The following is a 26,210-nucleotide window of genomic DNA, read 5'->3' as shown; positions in this document are numbered from 1 at the left end:
TTTTATTCAATCAAATTTAAAAATGAAAATTAATTCACTACAAACTGCTGTCCAAAAGAAGACTTGTCTTTTTCAGTGCATCATGCAGATATGAAGTTCCATATCTCAGTCAAAGGAGAATACATTGAATTAAGGAATGCCAGACTAACATTATACTGTGTCCTGAAAAAGTACACACATCATAAACAGCGAGACAGAGACACACATCATAAACAGATTTTTTTATATAATTGTATATTAAACTGTAAAAATATTGTATTTTAATTTAATACAATATTTTTATTAGTGTTCTATTCAAAAATGAGTTATGATTTCTCAAAGTATGTAGATGCCTACAAATTTATATGTTTTATTCATTATAAAATAAATTACAAATTTTTATAATATGCTCGTACAGGATATACCTACTCCACAACACCTAGCCATTGTTTTTACAATACAGGCCAAACTGATTTATATGTGTAATAAATGTTTTTACTTGCCCTGTGATACAGATATGAAACAGGATTGGATGTATACATTTATTTTTAAGTACAAACCGGATTCCAAAAAAGTTGGGACACTAAACAAATTGTGAAAAAAACTGAATGCAATGATGTGGAGATGGCAAATGTCAATATTTTATTCGTAATAGAACATAGATGACAGATCAAAAGTTTAATCTGAGTAAATGTAACATTTTAAAGGAAAAATATGTCGATTCAAAATTTCACAGTGTCAACAAATCCCAAACAAGTTGGGACAAGTAGCAATAAATGGCTGGAAGAAGGAAATTGAGCATATAACGAAAAGCTGGAAGACCAATTAACACTAATTAGGTCAATTGACAACATGATTTGGTATAAAAGAGCTTCTCAGAGTTTCAGTGTCTCTCTGAAGTCAAGATGGTAAGTGGATCAACAATTCCACCATTTTTGCGCAGAAAGATAGTGCCGGCACCAGAATGGTGTTACCCGGCGTAAAATAGCAAAGACGTTTAAGTTATCACCATCAACTGTGCATAACATCATCAAAAGATTCAGAGAATCTGGAACAATTGCTGTGCGTAAGGGTCAAGGCCGTAAAACTCTACTGGATGCTCGTGATCTCCGGGCCCTTAAACATCACTGCACCTCAAACAGGAATGCCACTGTCAAGGAAATAACAGAATGGGCTCAGGAATACTTCCAGAAAGCATTGTCAGTGAACACAATACACTGTGCCATCCGCCTTTGCCAGCTGAAACTCTACAGTGCAAAGAGGAAGCCATTTCTAAGCAAGCTCCATAAGCTCAGATGTTTGCACTGGGCCAGGGGTCTATTAAAATGGAGTGTGGCAAAATGGAAGACTGTTCTGTGGTCAGATGAGTCACGATTTGAAGTTCTTTATGGAACACTGGGACGCCATGTCATCCGGACCAGAGAGCACAAGGATAACCCAAGTTGTTATCAACGCTCCGTTCAGAAGCCTGCATCACTGATGGTATGGGGTTGCATGAGTGCTTGTGGCTTGGGCAGCTTGCATGTCTGGAAAAGCACCATTAATGCAGAGAACTCAGATAATTCAGGTTCTAGAACAACATATGCTCCCATCTAGACGTCATCTCTTTCAGGGAAGACCCTGCATTTTTCAACAAGATAATGCCAGATCACATTCTGCAGAAATCACAACATCATGGCTACATAGGAGAAGGATCCGGGTACTGAAATGGCCAGACTGCAGTCCAGATCTTTCACCTATAGAGAACATTTGGTGCATCATAAAGAGGAAGGTGTGACAAAGAAGGCCCAAGACAAATGAACAGTTAGAGGCCTGTATTAAACATGAATGGGAGAGCATTCCTATTTCTAAACTTAAGAAACCTGTCTCCTCTGTCCCCAGACATCTGTTGATTGTTGTAAGAAGAAGGGGGGATGCCACACAGTGGTAAAAAATGGCCTTGTCCCAACTTTTTGGGGATTTGTTGATGCCATGAAATTTTGAAACAACATTATTTTTCCCTTAAAATGATACATTCTCTCAGTTTAAACTTTTGATCTGTGATTTATGTTCTATTCTGAATATAATATTAGATGTTGGCACCTCCACATCATTGCATTCAGTTTTTATTCACAATTTGTTTAGTGACTTTTTTGGAATCTGGTTTGTATTATATATGATGTATAGTTGCCTTATTTTAAATCAACTCAATTTATTTGCTGCAACTATATTTTTGTTTGTTTTATTTTTTTTTCAAGGTGGTAGATTTGTAAATGTTCACATATTTTTACTGAATAATTTTTGAGATTTTGTTGAAGTTATTAGTTGTTTGTAGTCAAGTGTTTGGTCAATGTTTAAGTGTTTGGTTAATTTTTTAAGCATGTAGATGGGCTTGTAACTTCTCTAACAGTTAAAAACCAAATCTTAAAAAAAAAAAAACGTTTTATAAATAAATAAATAAAACATGCCTTACCATAATAAGTCATGCATCACATGCTTATGTGCCTCATTTAAAAATCTGGAAAATCCTTCTCCAAAAACACTATAGGTCAGGAAGATAGAAAAACATAAGTTAAATTGTTTGTCTCAGAAATTCATGTTTGTCAGAATATTTTAAATAATCAATAATTTATTTTCACCATAAAAGTTGCATACAACATTTATGAAAGTTTTTTCTATAAAATTCATCTCACATGGAACTTAATTCTTTGTAGTCCCTGAATGAACCAATTTAAGCTCTTGATCCATGTTGTCTGCATTGCTTGCTCCAGATTCAAAATGGTACCTTTTATTATCTGTTTTTATCCTTACATTTTATACATTTACACATATGAAATATATACATGCGAGTTGTTTCATATAGCATTTCATTTGCTAATGCAGATCGCACCCTTAAAGGCTGAAACGGGGAGGAGTTCAGGGTGGCTTATGAATGCGTATGAAGCTGGACACCAAAAATTACAGGAATGGTGGTCATTAAGTGCTACAGAAGAGACAGGTTCAGGGTTTGAGGTTTGAGGGTTTGGTTTGTGTCCTGGATTGTGGGAAAGTGAATAAAAGGGTTTAGTGCGTCCATGAATTAACTACATTTAATAAACTTGTGCATGACTGAGCGCCATGTGAGATGGTAGAGGAACAACATTAGGTTGAGTAAATTGAATGTCTTTTATTGATTATGATAATGACAGAAATTCTAGTGTGATTGGTAATTTGAGTATTTAAAATGCTGCAGCAATAAATGGGTTAGGATTGCACAATGCAAAAGAGTCAGAATTGGTCTTAAGATGGCCAAGATCATCACACTAGCGGAAATCAAATTGATAAAACTAGTGATATAATTTTAAAGTATCACCAGCTAAATGTCATTAAGCTAAAATGTAACAATACTGACATTAATCTGGGGCCACCATAACAGTGTATCAGACTGTATCCTTTGGACAGAGTGTTGCTAATCTTCAGTGTAATTGATGGTGGTTGGGTAATGGTGAGGGGTCTGAGGGGTGGATTAGCACTAGAACTGCCAAACCGCTGCCGTTTGGTAGTTATACCTTTAAATCCCAAAGAACTGCCATTTGGCAGGTGTGAATAGCCCTCCTTCCCCCAGTGTTATGTAAATGAGGCCATGAGTCAACCCATGAGTCACAGGGGTTGACATGGTTGAGGATCATGTCCAAAGCCTGCTGTGTACTGTAAATCTTTGCCCTCTTTGCTTCTCAGTCAACAGAGTAGGTGAAATGTGTGGTGACGTGGCTTTTTATCCACATGGATGTGGATACACACACAATCGTTATCATCATCATACACGCTATCACCCATCACACCCATCCCTGTTCAATGTTACCTGGTACTGGCATATTTCGATCTAATGGCTGCAACAACAACATTTTTAAAATAAATATAGAACCCATCTCATTTACCTCCATCGTGTATATTTGTAATATTGTACTATAGTGGGAAATGTTTATTCTATTTTATTTCACTCAGCATGTAGCCAGATAGGCTATTTGTTTTGATGTGGTTTATTATATAAAGTTTATGCACTTTATTAACAAGTTTTCCTATGTCTGCAGTCATCTTTCTCTTTATTCTAAAACTGACACAAAGACATTATTTGAACTATAATTCCAAAACATCTCAAGTCTGCCTCCTTTGTACTAATTTTGGATTGTTTTCTCACTGATGATTGGTCAAAATAGCTAAAGTTCAGATTTTTTAACCATTATTTTAAGTAATTTTGTCTTTTGAAAAACTGCCAATAGGTAAAGATATTTTTACATAAATTTATACAGAATAAACAACCATCAGCTATGTGTAAATAAGACATTTTTACTTAAACTTTTTTAAAACCCAAAGTAAAATAATCTTATCAGGATATTTTGTCTTGTTTTAAGTCAAAATATCTCACCCCATTGGCAAACATTTTTTTCTTGACAAGTAAATATGACTCAAGTTAAGATAAAATACTTTTTTTGTGCATTTTATACTTATTAGCCGATTTTTTAAATATATATATTTTTCAAGGTTTCACATCAAATATTGCAATATATCAACAAATATAAACTAAAAACTTTAATTAATCTTTATTGTGTGTATTCTAAATAAACAAGTATTATTTCATTATATTTTTAAAAGATTATAATAATAATAATAATTGTATTTATTATCTGCAGCTGATAAAACTGCCAAAGTACCAAAATATTTTTTTTTGTTGAGATATTGTCCATTTTTGCCCTGAACTAAATTCTTGAAAGCCTGCTGTGACTGTCAGAGCTTTATCAGTCAAACATCCCAGACCTTAGAATATCAAGACAAATATGATTGTTTGATGCTACAAATTTATTTTTGTCACAGTAATATGATATGTAATAAATTAGCATCAAAAATGCTTATGTTTTCAACTAACAGACACCTCACACTAACAATCTGTGTCAAGATATCTGATGTGGGAGTATGATTTCAAGGCTGTACATTGAGAAATATGAAGAAAAAAAAAAAGCAGGCGCTAGGTAAAATTTTTGTCAAAACATGACCAATTTATAGAAAAATTATCGGTCAGCATGAAAACCTCAAGTGATTACATATTTAAATAGCAAAGGGTCTTTAGAAAATAAAACAACATATTGAATATAGCTATGTCACATAATTACTGTTTAAATGCAACTGAAAGAGGCACTGAAAAAAAACGGATATATAGATAGGGTTCTTAGTGTTAAGAAGGGTTAAAATCAAGGATTTTTTTCTCCATCTGAGTCAATGGATCAACATAGTTCACACTATCACCCACACCCCCTGTTTAGCACCTAGTAGTGGCTTAATGTACATAACAAAAGATGGCCTAATGGGATGCAAATTACCCCCAGCACTGCCATTTGACAGTCTCTGGTAGAAGAAGGGGTCATATGAAAATCCTGGTAATTCTAGTGTTAGTAGCAGTCGAGTACTACAGAGGGGCAAAATTAATAAAGCGAGATGTCCTTGGTTGGCAGGTATGCCATGATGGTGCCTTTCCAAAGGCATAGAGGGAATTGAGAATGGAAGGGTGTTCTAGGGGGATGACAGATAAGGCAAAATAAGAAGGGTCAGCACCGCAGGAACAGTGAGACAGAGAGAAGGCATTTTGTCACACAGGAGCAAACTCTGAACAAGACAAAATCCAAAAGGTGCTGAGGAGCTCAAGCATGGTGGCAAGGCAGAGATTTGACCTAAGGATAGCAGAGATGCCTAGATGGTGAAAAGCAGGTGCCAGAGAAGAGGCAGCATATGAGAGGGTGAATTGAATTTGAGGTGGCGACAAGTGCCTGAGTGCTGGGCAGGGGGGCTGGTCCAAGGCAATACCTGACAGGAGAGCATAAACTGGAACGTAGGGGCTAGGAGCAGTGTGGATTTGACAAGGAGAGGTCAGGTTGAAGGCCTACAGCAGCTGGAGGAATCCGTGTGAACAGTACCTTAAGAGGCAGGGTGAGGTGCAGTCACTAGGAGAGAGATGAAGGATGAAGGTCCTCGTCACTAGAATCAGAGAGCAACGTGGCTGCCAAGAGTAGAGAAAGGTCCATGGCAGAACTTGATACAGAGTGAGGGCTGAAAATTATAAGATAGGAGCAGCGTTACTGGAAAGGAGAGAGGCTGGACCAAAGGTCTGTGGTAGGAGGAAGCATGAGCTGCAAAGCTAGGGCTGGGAGCAGCTTAGCTGCAAGCAGAGAGGCAGAAAGTAAGATCCAGCTGGAGAGAGTGCAAGCGGTATGGTGGACGCAGGGCGCTGTTTGTTTGTGAGTGCGTGGGCATAGGTATGAGGGCCCACAGCAGCTTCTGAGGAGACAGCACGAGCTGCGAAGTTGGAGGTAGGCATTGTGGTCGCAAAGCTAGGGGTTGGGACAAAGGTCCGTAGCATGGGAAAGGAGGGCTGTAAAGGAAGAGGCATGATGCAGCAAAACCGCAAGGGGAAGGGGATTAGGATGAAGGTCTACATCAGGAGAGAGGGTGTGCTGTAAAGGAAGAGGTGGGGTGTGGGATAGCCGCAAAGGGGAGGTGATTAGGACAAGGTCCGTGGCAGCAACTTAGGAGAGGATGAGCTGGAAAGGCAAAGACTGGGAGTAGTGCAGCAGCAAAAAATGTGGGGGAAGAAGGTCCACCAAAACACCTGAAAACTGAGCAGGAGTTAGAAAGCTGTGGAGTGTGAGCAGCATGACAGCACAGGGGAGGGTCTGGTACGATAGTCCACAGCAACATCTAAAAAGAGAGAGCATAAGCTGGAAATTGGTGGGTGGGAGAACTACAGCAGCAGAGGAGTCGGGATGAGGGTCCGCAGCAGTGCCTGAATAGAATAGTGAGAATTGTAAAATTAGAGGCAGGGTTTGGCATGGCTGCAAAGTGAAGAGGATCAACCTGTAGAGGGGGTGCGAGCTGGAATGTTAGATGCATGGAGTGGCAGCTGCTGTGGGGTAGAGGGTGGGGAGTAAGATGAAAGTGAATAAGCAACAAGGAAGCCATGCAGTGAGGAGACCGCGTTGAGTCCCCATAGTGCTGGGCAGGGGTAGGCACGCGGCAGCACCTATGGAGGGGTGCAGACTAGAAGGTGTGAGGAATGTAGCTGCAGCTGCCACAGGGGTACACATGGGATGATAAGGGAGGGGTTAAGATAATGAAGGGAGGGTTGGGATGATGCATAGAGACAGATGTATAGAGGAAGGAAAAGGGAGGGGTGGGATGATAAAGGGAGAGGGATGATAAAGAGAGGGGTTAGGATGATGAAGTGAGGGGTTGGGATGATGACACAGAGAGAAGGAAGGTGGGATAGAAGAGGTGAGAACGAAAGGAGCAGGGAGGGCTGCGTCTAAATGGGTGCAATGCTGTCAATCAAGGAAGTGTTCAGAGAGAAGGAGGAGCCGATTCAGAATGAAGGCTTAAACGTGCTGCCTGCTTTCTTTTCCAAAATTTTTTATTTTTTTATTTTTTAATTTTTTTTTAAATGGGACCATCTTAGCGAGCCCTTAGTGCCCTGGTGACATGCATAAATATTGCAGATTCCAAGCCATTATCTAATGCAGCTCAGGTAAATATACTATATTTAAAACAGCCCTCCAAGGTACAGTCTTGCAAGACAACAAAGACTACAAGACATCATCGCATTGCTGCACAGGGGCTCTGTACACTGGAAGAGGGGTTCCTCTCATTACATGAGTGAGCGAAGGGGACGCTATTGTTTCAGAGCACGTTACCGGAACACTGAGGCTGTTCAGCCAGAGAGGAGGAAATGGGAGGCTCAAAGCACTGCAGAGCTCGTAGCAGTGGAGTAGCAGCCATGATGACGGTAGATTCGCATTCCCTAAACACCAGGCAGTCCCGTAGTAATGTAGCCAGAGATGAATATAAGGGGAGGCTCAAAGCTGTGCGCCAGCATCGGAGCCAGATGTGGGGGGTCACTCAGGAGGCTGGTTGCAATGGGAGGAAGAGCAGGAAAGACCACAGAGTTTACAACAGACGAAGCGGTTTGCAGGCGTGACAAAGGCCAGACATAACCCCAAAAACAAGGCAGTCCCATAGCTGTTTAACTGGAGAAAGGGGAAAACAGGAGGTTTGGTGGCCTTTTGCGGCTTATATGTAGGGCTGAGAGTAGGAGTTCAGGCATGGCCCTACTCCCAAAAATGTGTTATTACATAACTTCAACTATGATCTGTAAAAAGTAGCTAAAGATTAGTTATTGCATTCAATGACATTGTTTTTGTTTATTTGTGATATTAAGTCCCTTTCTGGATTGGGACCTTGTCTTTGCGGAAGTGCTTTTGTGGTTTAACGACCTCCAGGGCTATGTTGTCAGGAGCTATGAGCTCAGAGTAGGGTCTCCCATGGCAAAAAGCTCTGGAGTGAATATCCAGACAAACAATTAAAGAAGCACTCTTAGAGTACCAAACGAACATTGTGTTCACAGCCTGGGAGAGGGTTACCAGGATATAAATCTGAAGCTAGCCAGGCCTTGGGGTAGTGTCGGTTTGTGAGAGTCTGGTGGTTAGGCAGACCATTTAACACAGCTATGCTCAGCCTGAAAAAGCAATGTGGGAGGATCATGTGGACATGCCACCCACAAGATCCAGATTTAGGATGAGGTGCAATGCCCATCGTTTATCTCAGATTAAAATCACTGCACATTCACACTGAGAGGAGCCAGCTAAGGTATACCAGCCATGGCCAACTGGAAGGGCTCCAAATTAGACCCTGGACCACTGCAGGAATTATATCTCCAAGCTGGCCTGGGAAAACTTGGGGATCCCCCAGAAGAAGCTGGTGGAAGCTGCATGGAATAGATACACCTGGGCTATTGCTTGCCCTCTTGTGACCCTGAAATGTATCAAACAGAGACAATGATGGTGATAGTCTTTAAGTGGTTTAAATTACAACGGTCAATGTTTTTGTTGTTGGTTATTCCATAGCATGTTCGTGTTCATTGTATGTTCTTTCACTGTGTTCATATGCATTCTGTCCAGCTGTCTGGATGGTTAAATGGTATGAGCATGACACAATACACTGACATCCTGAATGAGTTCTGCTGAATATTAGACCACATGCTAGGGCAAGGAAAGTGCCTTTTGCTGCACTCAGGTTGGACGTTTGGTGGCTTGAGTGGACTGAAGTGATGCAGATGCCAACTGTCCTGCTGTTTGGGCAGCTGTACAGGGCTCTGGAGGACATACCCAGCACCACTGAGTATGTTCAGCACCTTCAAATGTGGCTTGAGGCGGTGATTGAGATTGTGAGGCAACACCAGGGGGATGCAAACGGACATAAGAAATGCACATTTGCAATATGAGCTGACAGGGAGTGCCACTTGTGTTGGGCACCCAGATCTGGCTGGTCAAATCTAGGTGGCACAAGAGGTGATATCTTGAGTGCCATTCCCCTTGGGAAAGATCCTACCCTGTTGAAGTGAGATGGTCTACCAAGATTGGCTCGCCTTGTACAGGCTCCAGGAGCACAAGGCAACAGCAACAGGTGTGGCCAGCAACATCAGCCACCACTGTCCACCGGGTTTGTTTGTATTAGCTTAGGTTTGTGTTGAGTGGAACACAAGGCCTGTGTGTCCTGAGGTAGTTTTGGGGAGAGGAGTTGTCCACTTTTCTGAACACATACATGAGGACTATTTTCCTTTTTAAAGTGAGCAAATACAGGGTAACGTTAGGAGACTATAGCACCCAACTCACATTTTACACTGAATTGCACAACACAAATTGTAGATTAACCACATAGGGGAGTGTACTTCATAGTATTTTTAAAAGCAATGAGATTGAGCCCATTCTTATGTAGTTGATTGCTAGTTGCTAATTTTTTTAATTAATATTAATTAATTAATTAATTAAAACATTAAATTCCATACCTTTGAACCTCTTCCAGCGCCTTCTGTGTAGTTATGGTGAGACATTTTTCAGCATAGGTCTTCCGTATTTTATCTGAATTTCTGGGACATACAGTAATAAAGAACGTTTTTTTTTTTTGTGAATTGACATTAATGCAAGCCGGCATTATTTAAATATTATGAAAAGTAAACATAAGCATTATGTAAATTAGAATACACAACATATCAAAGACGGTAGAGCCCATTTTTGTGATAAAATAGCAAGCGCAAAAAGTTTATATCAGGATGTTTGTGGCTACAGAGCCAACAGAGCTGTTTACCATGTGACAAGTAAATGTTAAATGAAAAAAGTAATAATAACAATACATAAATGAATAATACATAGCTTTGTGTAGGCTGCAGTATTCCTCTTCTAAAGCTTGATTTCAAATTGACTTAAAAATGAAGGCCATGCTCCTCAGCTTGTGAAGTTGAATATATATATATATATATATATATATATATATATATATATATATATATAAAATTCTATAATTAGTAAACACTAACTTTTGAGTCACCAATCCACCTACCAACATATGTTTTAGAACCATGGGAGGAAACTGGAGCACCCGGAGGAAACCCACGTGGACACGGGGAGAACACAAACTCTTCACAGACAGTCACCCGGAGTGGGACTTGAATCCACAAGCTCCAGTTCCCTGGAGCTGTGAGGCTGCAACACTACCGTGCCACCCAAAACCGGTTATATTTTTCTTTAATTAAAGTTAGTACAGTACAATGCTGCAAAGTAACAAAAAAAACTGTTAAATGACACTTAAAATTTTTAATATGTAATGTCCCCTTCTTTTAGAAGCTGAAGGATATGCATCATGTAAGTATTAGACCTGATTACACTGAATTATTGTGGCCTTTAATGAAATAAACTGGTAAAATCACCTAAGACAAAGCACAGCACTTTAATTTATATAAATATTATATAAATATATTCTGTCCACTTAAGTACTTACTTGCCTAGATGTTCAGCACCAATGTCATCAAAATTTTTACTGCTCAGCTTTTTTGTATAGACTGACAACAGTCGTATACCAGCCCTTATATGACAAAAGCATAGTTTAGTCAGCTTGAAACTTGGTTTAATCCCAGCTATAAAAACTTTTATGCATTTTCTTTTTAATGACATCTTTTGTTTTACCACAGTTGTGGAGACAAGAATGTTGTTGTGTTCCTTCTCTCCACTTTTAAGACCTGATGTGCCTCTTCCTTGAAAGATCTCCAATGTTTATAGAAGAAACTTCTGAAATATAAATTTGCTTAATTTTTAATGAGATTATGTATTGTGTTAGCAAATTCTTGACTGTCTATATGAAATGACTAATCTCAGTGCTACAGCCAGAGTCACCTATCCACTGCTTAGAGATATCCATCTATGGCTGCCTGTCCAAGGTGTACTGAGATATAAATTTAAATGTGATATTCAAGATAATAATCAAATAACATTTTTATTCCTCACCATTTGTTAGCTCTCCAGTCTGCATGCTTGAAACCAGTCTAATGTGTTTACGAAGTCTGTAAATAAACAATCTTGGTCAGGTATGCAAGGCTTTCTTTCTTTCCCTATCTCTGTTCATGGCAGAGGCATCTGGAGTTTGAAGAGAAATCCAAGCATTAAAAAGCACAAACCAAGATGAGAATTGCACTATTTTTGCTCCACAAGTGGGTACTATTTACTTATTTTTTGCTGTTTCGTATAACTTAAGATGGAAATATCTCCAAACTTGAGAGACGGCAAATTGCATTACAAAAAGTGCTACTAAACTAAACAACTTGAGTTACAAATGGATTTCTGTGGTAATTCAAACAGTGAATGAAAACTAACAGACAAGTCATTATTTTCCCTCAAACATACTGTCCATACATCCACCTTAAAAGACATAGAGCTTAGAACTGCATTTCCCCACAGTCATTGGCGTTCCCTTTAAAATAAAAAGTTGTGACTACACAACTTGTTTACTTAAAGGGAACATCTACAATTGTGGGGAACTGCAGTTTTCTCTGTTTTTTCTTTAAGGTGTTTTAGGGTGGAGTGGTGTGTTCAAGAAGAAAAATTCCCGTTTCTAAGTGGCTGAAGGCTGTAAGTTTTTAATCAGCTTGAATTGCAGAAATAAACTAAATGCACCTAAATAACCTGAAACAGCAAAACTAAGTCAATATTACCCACCTATGGAGCAGGAATAAAGAAATATCCTCAACCCTTTGCAAGATTTTCAATGTTTGAAGAGTTCTTTTTAATTTATCTGACATGAGTAGAGAGAGCGGAAGCCTAGCATGTTTGACTAAGTCGCTTTGCTTTTATAATGGTTGACTGACATTTGGGCTTCGTAAACACATTAAACTGGTTTCCAGTGCACAAACAGACTTGAGAGCTAGCAAATAGTGAAGAGAACTTCTTCTGAATTTTATAAAAAGTGTTTTTGATTACAATTGTGATAGCCACCTTTAAGGGAGAAGTGCTGATTTCCCCAACAGAAAATCATGTCTACAACAAGAATATTTTAACTTAGAATTATATGCATTCATTAACCAGCACAATATATATATATATATATATATATATATATATATATATATATATATATATATATATATATATTTTTTTTTTTTTTTACTAATAATATACAGGTGCTGGTCATAAAATTAGAATATCATGAAAAAGTTGATTTATTTCAGAAATTCCATTCAAAAAGTGAAACTTGTATATTATACTCATTTATTACACACAGAATGATATATTTCAAGTGTTTATTTATTTTAATTTAATGATTATAACTGACAACTAATGAAATCCCCAATATCTCAGAAAATTAGAATATTGTGAAATGGTTCAATATTAAAGACACCTGGTGCCACACTCTAATCTGCTAATTAACGCAAAACACCTGCAAAGGCCTTTAATGGTCTCTCAGTCTAGTTCTGTAGGCTCCACAATCATGGGGAAGACTGCTGACTTGACAGTTGTCCAAAAGACGACCATTGACACCTTACACAAGAATGGCAAGACACAAAAAGTCATTGCTGTGTCAGAGCTCTGTGTCCAAGCACATTAATAAAGAGGCAAAGGGAAAGAAAAGATGTGGTAGAAAGTGTAAAAGCAATAGGGATAACTGCACCCTGGAGAGGATTGTGAAACAAAACCCGTTCAAAAATGTGGGGGAGATTCACAAAGACTGGACTGCAGCTGGAGTCAGTGCTTCAAGAACCTCCAAGCACAAACGTATGCAAGAAATGGGTTTCAGACGTCGCATTCCTTGTGTCAAGCCACTTTTGAACAAGAGACAGTGTCAAAAGCGTATTGCTTCCAAAAAGGACTGGACTGCTGCTGAGTGGTCCAAAGTTATGTTCTCTGATGGAAGTAAATTTTGCATTTCCTTTGGAAATCAAGGTCCCAGAGTCAGGGGGAAGAGAGGAGAGGCACAGAATCCCCATTACTTGAGGTCCAGTTTAAAGTTTCCACAGTCAATGATGGTTTGGGGTGCCCGTCATCTGCTGGTGTTGGTCCACTGTGTTTTCTGAGGTCCAAGGTCAACGCAGCCATCTACCAGGAAGTTTTAGAGCACTTCATGTTTCCTGCTGCTGACCAACTTTATGGAGATGCAGATTTCATTTTCCAACAGAACTTGGCACCTGCACACAATGCCAAAGCTACCTGTACCTGGTTTAAGGACCATGGTATCTCTGTTCTTAATATGCCAGCAAACTCGCCTGACTTTAACCCCATAGAAAATCTATGTGATGATTGTGAAGAGGAATACGCAGTATGCCAGACCCAACAATGCACAATAGCTGAAGGCCACTATCAGAGCAACCTGGGCTCTCGTAACACCTGAGCAGTGCCACAGACTGATCGAATCCATGCCACGCCACATTGCTGCAGTAATTTAGGCAAAAGGAGCCCTAACTAAGTATATACTATATATATCAGAGGCGATTGCTCTAAGACTGCAAGGGAAGCTGAACTTCCCCTAAAATGTCAAAAAATAAGTAATCAAATATATACTGTTGTTTGTACATGTCATTGAATAAATATGCACTACAACACGCTCAACTTTTGTTCAGAATCAGCTTCTTATCACTGGTAAAGACGTGGCTTTCCTCTCAATCATTCTCACAGTGCTTTAAACAGTGTGGACGCTCAGAGTTCAATAGTGAAGCAGCGAAACAAGACGAGTCATTGGATAAATGCTGGGCTTTGTCCCGCCCATCGGACGCTCAGCGTCTCTGGGGGTCTATGGGGCAGTGGGCTGGCCTCTGCTGGTCCGGACGCTCAGCTTCTGCATGATGATTGGATGATCTGTCTGAGGCTGAATCCCTTTTTGTTTGACAGCGAAATGAGCGAATCAGCGATCCTTTGGTGTAAAGATCCGTGGGAGCATTCAATTTTCATTCTATATATGTGTTTAAATATATACAACTAAAATACTTTTCAGTTGGCCAGCATTTCTAAAAATACTCTTTTTTTTATTGGTCTTAATTAATATTCAAATTTTCTGAGATACTGAATTTGGGGTTTTCATTAGATGTCAGTTATAATCATTAAATTAAAATAAATAAACACTTGACATATCAGTCTGTGTGTAATGAATGAGAATAATATACAAGTTTCACTTTTTGAATGGAATTACTGAAATAAATAAACTTTTTCATGATATTCTAATTTTATGACCAGCAGCTGGACAGTCATGTGAAAGAGTTAGGACACCCCATGAAAGCCTTCCTCACAAGAAATGTACATTTTTGTTCATTACATTTTACAACTTATGTTTAAGTAATTCTTCAGTTTTATTTGTTTAGTTACATAATCTCCATTTCTAAGCGCTGTTCAAATGAAGCTCATATATGCATATGTTTTACATTTAGTAAATCACAAGTTGCTTATCACTATGACTTAACTCAATATATTTTAATGACTTATCTCTCATAATGATGTCATAAATATGATGTATAAAATTGTGAACAATCAGAGCTAAATCCTGTAGCACTGAATAGCCTCCTTTTGGCCAGAAACCTAACTTAAAAATGAAATTGTTTGTTTATAAAAAACTAAAATGAGTGTTTCCCTGAAGATTAACCTTGGGATGTGCATCCACCCCTTCATCCCTCAACAACCCACCTTTACACATGTTCTGTTGCTTGATACATGCTATATGAAAATCCATTTTACTAGACAAATCCCAAATCTCATTGACATTGCAATAATTTCTTATTGCTCTTACCTTAAACTCTCAAACTCTTCTTCTCCTATAAGGGAATATACTGTGTCCAAAGATCTTAAAAACAGTCTTTTCAACATAAGAGCCATGTCCATTTCATATATCTTTTCCCTAATGGGTACAGAAACAGCAAGATATGCGTTTCCTAAAGCCCTAAAAAGGTTAGAATGGAATGGTTGGTTATTGCAAACTTGCAATACTTGTATTACCCCAAAATACAAGAGAAATTTAGATTAAAGAAATACAAATTACATGTAGAAATCATCCTAGGGCTTGATACAGTCTTTATGCTAATATCTTTATGCAAATGTAAAGCTTGACATGGGATAGGTAAATATGTTTCAGAGATAACAAATAACAGTAGACATAGGAAGTCATACTGTGCAAAAAAGAAGTGTATGAATCAAATCTACATAGCAGAATATGTACCCTGACAAATGCAACAATTTCAACAGATAATTTCTTAACATTTAAAGCATTAGTAGGTACTATACACTCTTAGAAAAAAATATGAGGTAGATATATAAGCTACATTGTCATTAAAAGGTACAAACTTTGAAAAATGTAACATTAAAAGTACAACAGTGTTTTTTTTTTAAGTTCAGTTGTGTTTATTACATTCTCTTCTTCAGAAGAATAAGTGAGTTTTTGTTATCTTTCATTATAAAATGGTGTAAAATAAAATAAAGGTGAAGATGAAATGAGGTTTATGAAATCAACACAACTAAAAATCTACAATTATAATAAAATAAGCAAAGTTATGTTCCCTAAATAAAGGTACAGAATATGTATCCTTGAGGGTACCACCACAGTGGCAGCAAAATGTACCACCATAGTGACAGCTTTTCATGACAGTGTATGGGACTATCAAAATAAAGTCCTTTACCTTATAGTTTTCATTCCCCTGTTAAGTTCAGGACTATTACTGAAGTCCATGTTAACAACTGTAGGAACCTCTGAAAAATAAGCCTCAAGTAACCTGAAAGGTAAACATCAAATTAAGAAATAAGGAATCTGAAGAGCCATGTTACATTTATTGGTCAGGACTTTATTTCATATACCAAGACATAAAGTGTCACCAAAGCACTTTAGCATCCACTTGTGGAGCAGAACCTGAACTTGAGAATTAAGGCAGAAATTGACCCCCTTGTGATTCAGTATGTAAGTAAGTGACTGAGTTCCATGAGGTGTTTTAACTTAAGGGATAATTAATTAATATTTAAATAATCAGAAATTGGTCATTTATATTAAAAACATGAATGTTTTATAATTTGAGAGAAACTTTACCAGATATCAAGTTTAGAATAAGTGTTTATTTGCAAAAGTTATACAATATGTTTACAAAAACATTACATTTTTGCACTGCTGCAAATTCAATACAAATCAAAATGTTTTGCAATCATTGCTTTTTATTTCTTATTTTAGATCATTTTTCAAAGTCTGGAGCCTACTCGGAATCACTGGGTGCAAGACAGTAACACACCCTGGAGGGGGTGCCAGTCCTTAACAGGACAACACACACATTCACACCAATGGACAATTTTGAGTAGGCCTGTCCCGAATACCATTTTTAGGGCTTCGGCCCTTGCTTTAATATCCCTCTCTCTAGGCTGCGCTATGGCTCACAGCGCGGCTTCACTTGCTAACCTGCTAATTAGCTCGCTATACACAATAAAGGGCACAGAGTATACACAATTTAACCAGTTTGAGGTGTTAAGTTTACTTTGTTGTAAGTGTGCTGTTTTAGCATGTTAGACTGTTTTATATTACTGAGCTTTAGGCTTCATTTGCACAAAGACTTCTATGTTGATGAGTCTGAATACGGGTGGAGTGGGGAGAGCACTGTTTTTACTGCTGGAGCCTGAAAATGGTGGAGTCTTGCCTTTATTGATAACCACATTTATCCAAAAATATTTGAATTTCAAAATTAGATATCAAATATATACCCAAGGAACCAATATCTGAATACCCGAATATTTGGGGCCAGCCCGATTGTTCAGAAAATCAGCGCTCATCACCCACTTTAAAATTGAGGCTGAATTGCGACTCCCAGCATTGCTCCACTTGTGCGCTACACGCTGCCACTAAGGGCACAGTGAATCTTCACAAAGATTTTGAAGCTGTAATTTTAAGGTAAAATGATTAAGCTTTGTGGAGGTGTTCCAGTATGATGTTTAAAGTTTTTATGTTGACAAAGCTGAATAAATGTGGAGTGAGGGGTTGCTTTTATTGCCACATTTATCCAAAAAACGAATATCTGACTCTCCAAATTATAAACCAACGAACGAATATTCGGGGCCAACCCTCATTTTGAGTCGCCAATCAACCCTATCAAAGTGTGTTTTTGAACCGTGGGATGAAACTGGAGCACCTGGAGGAAACCCATGCAGTCACAGGGAGAATACACTAAACTCCTCACAGACAGTGACCCTGAGCGAGATTTGAACTTTATTCGAGCTTTATTTATTTAACTTTTTGTACTGCTTTTGGTACCACTATGTTTGTTCAATGCTCTGTGTAATCTCACTTGCCACCATTTTAGAATCATTATTCTCTAGAACAGGGGTGGGCAATCTTATCTGCAATGGGCCAAATTCACAGAAAGTCACCTGGAGCGGGACTTGAACACACAACCCTGGAGCTGTGTGACAGCAACACTACCTGTTGCACCACCGTATCACCCTAAAGTATATCAATCTAGTGCAAAAGTGGATGCAGTTGTTTTCCCACATATACAGTCATCTTAATAAATGCAGCACCTACTCTAAGGGACATTCTCAAATGCTTAATTTGAAAAAAAGCTTAACATTAGTCAAAACAACAAACAAATTCCCCAATATCTTGTTAGAGCATTCACTTATATAAGCATTTTGAAAGAAATATAAAAGAATAATAGTGGTAATTGGTGTATATGGCAATTGTTTTAAGGAATACAAAAACAAAACCAGACTTAAATGTGTTGTTGATGAAATGACTTTGAATGATCAAGTTGTTTTCAGTAGGAAACTGAAAATGGAAAATGGAGTGAAAATCATTTGTTGAAATATTTACCTTAAAATGTCAATGAATAAATATGTTTGCCATACTGCCTGCAAGATTCCTTTTAATTCTTCATTTTTTTCTCTAAAACTTTTTTCAAACGTTCTGTAAAAATAAGACATTTATTGTTAAAATATTTATGACACAAATAACACTGTTTTTAGTAATGCTGTCCCATGTTTGTGGAATGCCATTCAACACAGTATTCTGAGTGTTAAAGCTTTAAATTTATATTTTATAATTTACTTTTATAGTATTGATATCCTTACCTCTGTAATTTTTTTTTTAAATCTTGCATATTGATACTGAGTGCTCTAAATGTGTTTAAAAACACATGCATACATTGATTAATTGGTTGCAATGGTAGTGAATTACAGTAAAATTAAACACACCTCACAAATTCAGGAGATTCTGTGTGTTCCAGAAATTTATCCCAGTAAAAACGAAACACTCTAGCAGCAACTCTATGAAATAAGACAAAGAAATGTTAGGACTACTGCTCTGTGTATGATTCATTTGTGTACCATTTCAAGTACTATTTCTTAACATATACAAGTGCATCTCAGTAAATTTAGAATATCATCAAAAAGTTTATTTATTTCAGTAATTCAATTCAAAAAGAGAAACTCATAGATTCATTACAAACAGAGTGATCAATTTCAAGCGTTTATTTCTTTTAATGTTGATCATTATGGCTTACAGACAGTGAAAACTCAAACATCATTATTTCAGAAAATTAGAATATTATATAAGAGCCATTAAAATATATTTAAACACAGCTATGTTGGCCTACTGAAAAGTATGTACAGTATATGCACGCAATACTTGGTCGGGGCTCTTTTGATTGAATTACCGCACCAATGCGGTGTCGCGATCAGCCTGTGGCACTGCTGAGGTGTTATGGAAGCCCAGGTTGCTTTGATAGCAGCCTTTAGCTGATATGCATTGTTGGGTCTGGTGCCTCTTTTCTTCCTCTTAATAATACCCTATAGATTTTCTATGGGGTTTAGGTCAGTGAGTTTGCTGGCCAATCATGTACAGTGATACTGTAGCTATTAAACCAGGTATTGGTACTTTTGGCAGTGTCGACAGGTGCCAAGTCCTGCTGGAAAATGATATCTGCTTCTCCATAAAGCTTGTCAGCAGAAGAAAGCATAGAGTGCTCTAAAATTTCCTGGTAGATAACTGCGCTGACTGTGGATTTGATATAACACAGTGCTGTGGTTATCCTTGTTGCGTTTGTACTTTTTTCTACCACACTTGTTCTTCCACTCAACTTTCCATTAATAAGCTTGGATACAGCACTCTGGGAACAGCCAGCTTCCTTAGCAGTGACCTTTTGTGGCTTACCCTCCTTATGGAGGGTGCCAATGACTGCCTTCTGGACATCTGTCAAGTCAGCAGTCTTCCTCATCATTGTGTAGCCTATTGAACAAGACTAAGGGACCATTTTAAAGGCTTAGGAAAACTTTGCAGGTGTTTTGCATTGCTTATTCTAATTTTATGAGATAATGACTTTTGTGTTTTCATTGTCTGTAATCCATAATCAATATTAAAAATATAAACACTTGATATAGATCACTGTGTTTGTAATGTATCTGAGCTTCCCTTTTTGAATTTAATTACTTAAATTAATACACTTTGTAATATTCTAATTTACTAGGATGCACTTGTATATGAGATGTCTTTTAGCAATATAGTTTAGCAAGACAGTTATCTTGATTCATGTTACGTATTTCAAATATTTAAAGAGTACTAAGAATGACTTAGTATTATGTCCTAACAGTAAACAGCATATATGAAGTATATTATAAAGCAAACATACAGCTACAATATTTAATATAGAAAAGTGTATCTTCTTAATGGTTCTTTGCAGAAGCTAACACCACAACTGAGTTTCATGTACACTATACTGTCTCACTCGCTCACATACACACAAAGAAAAATATGATAATAAATGGGGGACATAATTTATGTTAATGTCCCCCATCGTTTAGTTCAATGCTAGATATCCCAAGCATCTCAAGCATCTGTTACCTGCCAATAAAGGAAAAGCTAAGTAACCATTTGTGGTTTCTATAATATACATTGTGGAAATGTGCTACTCATAATCTTTCTCTCTACCACGTCCTGCACAGTATAAAAGAGCATTCACACTCATTCTAAAATTTCAATTATTCTGTCTCTTACCAGATCACCCTATTCAATACTTAATGACTACAAGACTGTAAATACGATATTTGCTCTCCTTTAATCTTCAGTTATATGTTGCTGATACATTAACAAATTTCAAATATATAACTTTACAATTCAATTGTTTATTACTGTTCAGGAACTGAAAATTATCTTTACAAACAGTCCTTACCGTACAGATACAAGTAACTCTTCTTTTTCTGTCTTACTCTCCAAAGTTGCAAACTCATTGGCCTTCCCTCTGATCTCATCCACAGTGGACTGTAGTCTTGACAGAGAAATGTATTAAATATTAAACTCTGTCCCTAATCAATATGGTATATTGCCCTTCTAGTCAAGCTGGACTGGAATTTCTTTTGAACTAATGCAACCATATTAATTTATCTTAACTATTTCAGCCTTATACATTTGCAATATATTAACTTTGCCCAAACAAATCTTCCTATGACACACTGTGCATTAAAATATAATAAATGTAAAGAAAAATTCATTCAACCTATTTACTTATTTTTTTGTTCCTCAATCCTCCTCACAACGGCCTCTCTAACCATAGAAGATACTGTTCCTTTATTTCAGAAGCATGACCTGCCATACATGTCATTGAAGATGTTTATGAGACTTCACAAACATTTCACTTGTGTTCAAAAACGATTCAGTGATTGACCCTCATCTCCATTTGCATCTATCTACTCTTCTTGTGATGTAATATATTCTCTTGGTGTTTGACTTCCATGGCTCATTCTGTTCTTTCAGACCCTGAATATGTATTCTTATACAACTCAAAGACACTAAACTTTACTAACTGCGTTAAATAATTCTAAAATATATATCTGTGTATTACTGAGATTAAGTTGAAAATAGTCTCAGCCACAGACGCTCTGCCCAAAAGTTGATGAACAGTCTGATACTTTCAGTGCACTAATCTGGCCTTGCTGTCAGGATTCTGCCAGTTGCATTGTGATTGGCTCTCTGTTCATCTGCTTATATGCACTTACATGTATCGTTTTGTACTGGCTTTTACTGGTCCAATCTGAATCTCAAAGACTGCCTCCTTCTACATGTCATGCAAAAATATGACTTGTGATTGGTTCTTTTGCGTGTCAGTCAAATTTCTTTCCCTGCAGTAGCAGGCAGTTCTTGGCCACATTAATTGGCAAAGGACACTAGACCCTCACTAGAGTATGGCAATGGAAGACTAAGTAGAACATGGTGCTTATTCTGGCAGGGTTTTAAGGGTACAACTGGACTCTAACCTAATAGGATTCTAAGTAGGAAGCAAAAATGTGTTCTACGTAGAAAGTAGATTTATAAAAGGTTAATGCCTATTGACTATGAATAAAATGTTTAAGTCATAATGTCATAATAACATTAAATATATACCCATTTTATTTATTTGTTTATTTTTTTAAATAATAATAATTAGCATCATTCAGTATATAATTACCTTTCCTGAAGTGTATTAATATATGCTCCAATTTTAAGAATGTTCACATTTTCCACAATGCTGTGGGATATAAAGAACATGTTAATGCACCATATGTTTTGAAACAAATTTTTCTTTTCCATTTCTTTCTAAGCTGCAGCCACTTTAACATTTAATGTTAAATGTAAATCATTTTGGTGTTACATTTGGCATTTATTCATTTTTCTTTTAACCCTGGGACAAGAGCCAAGTGCATTTACATGCATTTAATAATCCAATCATAATCAGATTTCTGACTGTAATTTATAATGTAAACAGCACACTCAGATTTCTTTAGATTAAATCCTAGAACTCTTAATGAAGGCATTTTTTTATTTATTGAATACACTGTTAAATTTCTTCAAATATTCTCTATATCTCTATTGCAACCAATAAAATAAATGCTCTGACAAATTTAAATATTTCTTTGCTATATAAGAAAAAAAGATTGTAAAAACTCTTGTCCAGTCATTTCCACCAGACTGAACAAAATTTTGGGTGTTTTTGTGAATGGGATTTGAGGTAATGAGTTTTTTATTTGATGTGCCCATCCTTGTATGGTGGCAATTTGGTGGAAGTTTGGATAAAATATATCAATATTTTGTATACAATGTCAGAATCTTGATGAGTTATGGTTGTTTACAAAATACGCATATATTTACATATTTATTTGTTGTTTCTTCTGAATGTTTGAAATTGTTAGATTTGTACTAAAATAAAATGTATATATTATCAAAGTAATATAATTAATATTCATATAAAATACATTTTGTTGCAATGAGACTGTTGAATGAATAAAAAAAATTAAATTAGTGTCTTTTCATATTGCCAAAAATATAATTATCAGCAAAATACCTGAAAGAATGTGATATGATTGCTTAATAATTAACTTTGACTCGGCATGTTTGCAAAGCAATGTACCCTTACTCAGTGGAAAGAAGGTAACAGAGGAATTCCAAGGTTTCATTTCTGACTGATGGAGCTCCAGGAAAGTAATACGACTCCACAACCCTGTGACAAAGTGGTTTAAAGGTGATATTTATGACATTTTAAACAGCAATACAGCAGCAGATTAATTTCTATGTAAAGATACTGTGGAGGAAAGATGTCCTCAGCAGAGAATAAAATCACACTGTGCGTCTTCTCTGCTCTGTGTTCAAATCCAGGCTTTGTGCAGGATAGTCCTCCCCCATGGAAACATTGGTCCCACACATTGTTTTGCCCTGCCCAAGTTACAAGACTGTGACTACCCACACCTTACATAAAAGAATCAGCATTGTGCTGGCTTTTCCTAAAACTGAAAATACTAAGACAATATTTTTAACTAGGCTTTAATACAAAGTAAGTTTTTTGTTCCATTTAACACATTTGATGCATTAAATATTGGTTTAACACTGCAATTCAGAAAATGGTTTAAATATCTTTGTTGGTCCAATGTACCTTCCACACTTGCTATTCTGGTTTAGACAAAACTGAAAAGTCTGAAGGTCCTGACCAAATGAAGGTGGTGTGAAAACACCCCAGGCTGTGAAAGGCTTTCCAGATGACCATTCACCTTAATATGCTAGTAACTAGAGGGCTAAACAATGTTTTACATGTTTGTTTTCATGAGTGATTGGCTGGTGAAGGCATGATTTGCTATGAATGCTATGAGGGGGAGGCATGACTGAAGGGAACGTTGTGGCTGAATACAAAGCATGTATATTGTTCTGAGGTGCTGGTGCTCCAGTGTTACCTACTGGTAGAATTTCATATATAGTGCCTTTAAATACATTATATCACCAAAAAAATATATTTTTATCATCTGCTTAGAAATTGACTACATGTTCTTGGATTATTACCGTTTACTATTACAGAATAAAGGTATAAACTGCATGAGTACATGCTGAGATAATGTCAGTGCAACTCTGCATAAAGTCTTAGCTTTCAAAACAGCATCAGGCTTCCAATTTCCAAAAAATATATATATATACACACACACATACATACACACACACATCTCTACTTACCCCCAAACCTCATTTAATTTCTCTCTTTGAATGACCCCCTCTAACATTTTCACAGCACTGTTGAGGACAAGCAAAAAAAGTTATCATTAAGTCAGCATTAAAAACTAATTCCTCACTGTAATGTTTTAGAACAAGCAATCTATTAAAAATATCAGTAAAGATGAGGCATTCAGTCAAGCTTATAATATCGCAGTGTTACCATTATCCACAATTTTAAAGCAGCCTTATTTTTCATGTTGTTAATAATATGTGGAAAAATAAGTGATTTCAGAGAAAGGAAAGATTGAGGAAGACAGCTTACGGGAAATACTGTTGAACACTCTTCTTCCCTGTCGTTACAGAATGAAACTCTCCCTGTATGTTGCCCTGGTATAAAATAAATAATCTTCGTACAGTGCTGTAGATTATATATGAATAGTAAGTTGTTACCAATAATATTCACTTTACATACACTGTATATTTACACTGAAAACAGCACAAAAAGCAATACCCTACTGTACACTAAGGGTGAATCCTATTTCAACCCTTAGCTACGACTCATCACTTGGTTGTGCCTAGGGGTAGTGAGTCGCTTTACTTTATGATATGCATTAAACAAAAATATGCAGAATAAGCAGCTGAATTCCACTTCATATATCAGAAAGTTAGGAGTGGGTGATAATATATGGTTGATGAATGCTTATGAAAGAATGATGCCCTAAATTTAACTATGTTAAAAATCCAGCAACACCCTTCTGGTATCGCGGCAGGCGGGCAGCTAAAGCGCTGCTCTTTTTTTTTTGTTCTCATGACATATCCAGCTCTTTAAAGGTTCCAATTCATAAGGGAAGGTTTTAACCCCTACAACTAGTTACATTAATGGATACCTTATGAACATACATGTTAAACTGAGTGCACACAGCACACACGAGCTAGAAGTCACCATGCTCAATACTAAATGTTGTCCAGTAAAAGTTATGTTGGATTCTGGACAGTGAAAATTCAGGATTGGTTTTCACTTACACTGTCTCATCCAATTTTACATTTGAATCCACTAGGTTGAACTTACCGTGCTGCCAGAACTAAATCATCCTGCTCTCCTTTACCTCTCTCCTCAACACTGATTCTATTAACTGTCTCTTTGAATGAATTCCAGATACCTTGAACTGCAATCCTGTAAGACAAAGTCAATAAAAATTAATCATCCGAATGCAAAAATTAATGCACTCAGAGTTGTTACATGATATTTTTTTAATCATTTACCTGTTTGATCTGAGCTGTTTTTCTTTCACCATTCTCTCTGTTGCATCTATAATCTTGTCCAAACAATTCAGAAATACTTGAACCCCAAACTCTGCCATTTTTTCAATGTTTTCATAATCTTCATCTGATATATTTAAACTCTCTGCTCCTGCACAAGGACATGAAATGTATTATATTTGTATTTTTCTATGTAATCACCCTTAACCACTGTACATTTGTTAGATCTAGCAATTATCTTTAAAATTCCCTGAAAATAAGATAATTCATTCATTCATTCATTATCTGTAACCGCTTATCCAGTTCAGGGTCGCGGTGGGTCCAGAGCCTACCTGGAATCATTGGGCGCAAGGCAGGAATACACCCTGGAGGGGGCAAAATAAGATCATCTTTACTCAAAATATAACCATTTATCACTACCATCAGAAAATCACTTTCCTTCTTCAATTTTGGGAACATGTAAAAATCAAGTCCAGGCTATGGTGGCTGACTAATATCTTGGAATCCAGAGTCCAAAGTTAAATACAATGCTAAATTTTCATCCACATACATACATACATCACTCATAATGCTTTAGCTTTTGTTGTGACTGTAACCATACTAATGATCAAAAAAAATTAATCTAATAAAATCATTTGACGTTGCAGTTCGCTTACTGACTACTGCAGAACTTTGCCCTCATCATGTGTTTTCAGTAAGGAGCAATGCGTGCAGAAAAGAAAGAAACTGTCTTGAGAAAGTGATGTGGTGTGCTGGTATGAGTGGATCAGACACAGCAGAGCTCATAGAGCCCTCTGTGCTACTGCTGGACTGAGAATTGTCTACCAACCAAAAATATCAAGCCAACAGGGATCTGTGTCCACTGATGAAGGACTAGAGGAGGACCAACACAAACTGTGCAGCAGCAGATGAGCTACTGTTTCTGACTTTACTTTACTGTAATTGTAGAACTACAAAGTGGTCCTGTATGGTGAGCAGTGCTGATAAATATAAATTATGTTATACATTAGTTTGAATTATTTTACTTAAAATAGAAGGTTAGCAATTGGTCTATAATTAATTTAAAATAAGAAATCAAGATTATGTTACTCTTACAACTGCTGTGTTAAGTGCATCCAAAGAACAATTTACACTGTACAAAGCAGAGAAAAAAAAAAGGTCAAATACTATAAAATGCTGTTGGTATAGGATCTAAA

At 37.0% G+C, this 26,210-nt stretch overlaps 1 protein-coding gene across 3 annotated transcripts; it reads right to left on the bottom strand.

Annotated features, from left to right (window-relative positions):
- Positions 1 to 25,373, bottom strand: LOC136700061 (uncharacterized). 3 transcript variants are annotated; one of them, XM_066675205.1, is made up of 17 exons: positions 25,347 to 25,373; positions 25,018 to 25,165; positions 24,824 to 24,928; positions 24,077 to 24,172; positions 23,776 to 23,832; positions 22,694 to 22,777; positions 21,749 to 21,808; positions 20,477 to 20,572; positions 18,504 to 18,575; positions 18,124 to 18,216; positions 15,959 to 16,051; positions 15,076 to 15,225; positions 10,998 to 11,099; positions 10,813 to 10,896; positions 9,824 to 9,904; positions 2,432 to 2,500; positions 1 to 162 (listed from the first exon to the last, which is right to left on the bottom strand). In XM_066675205.1, exons 1-17 carry the CDS (start codon positions 25,354 to 25,356, stop codon positions 81 to 83), a joined length of 1,482 nt encoding a protein of 493 aa, XP_066531302.1. In that variant the 5' UTR covers positions 25,357 to 25,373; the 3' UTR covers positions 1 to 80. The 3 variants fall into 3 exon arrangements, with proteins under 3 accessions (XP_066531302.1, XP_066531303.1, XP_066531304.1); XM_066675206.1 differs by lacking the exons at positions 1 to 162; positions 2,432 to 2,500 and adding an exon at positions 4,753 to 6,036; XM_066675207.1 differs by lacking the exons at positions 1 to 162; positions 2,432 to 2,500 and adding an exon at positions 7,671 to 8,790.
- Positions 25,374 to 26,210: the final 837 nt, after the last annotated feature.

The sequence above is a fragment of the Hoplias malabaricus genome, chromosome 6 (assembly GCF_029633855.1).
Source record: "Hoplias malabaricus isolate fHopMal1 chromosome 6, fHopMal1.hap1, whole genome shotgun sequence".
In the NCBI taxonomy this organism is placed as follows: Eukaryota; Metazoa; Chordata; class Actinopteri; order Characiformes; family Erythrinidae; genus Hoplias; species Hoplias malabaricus.
This window is presented reverse-complemented; position numbering and strand designations above follow the sequence as displayed.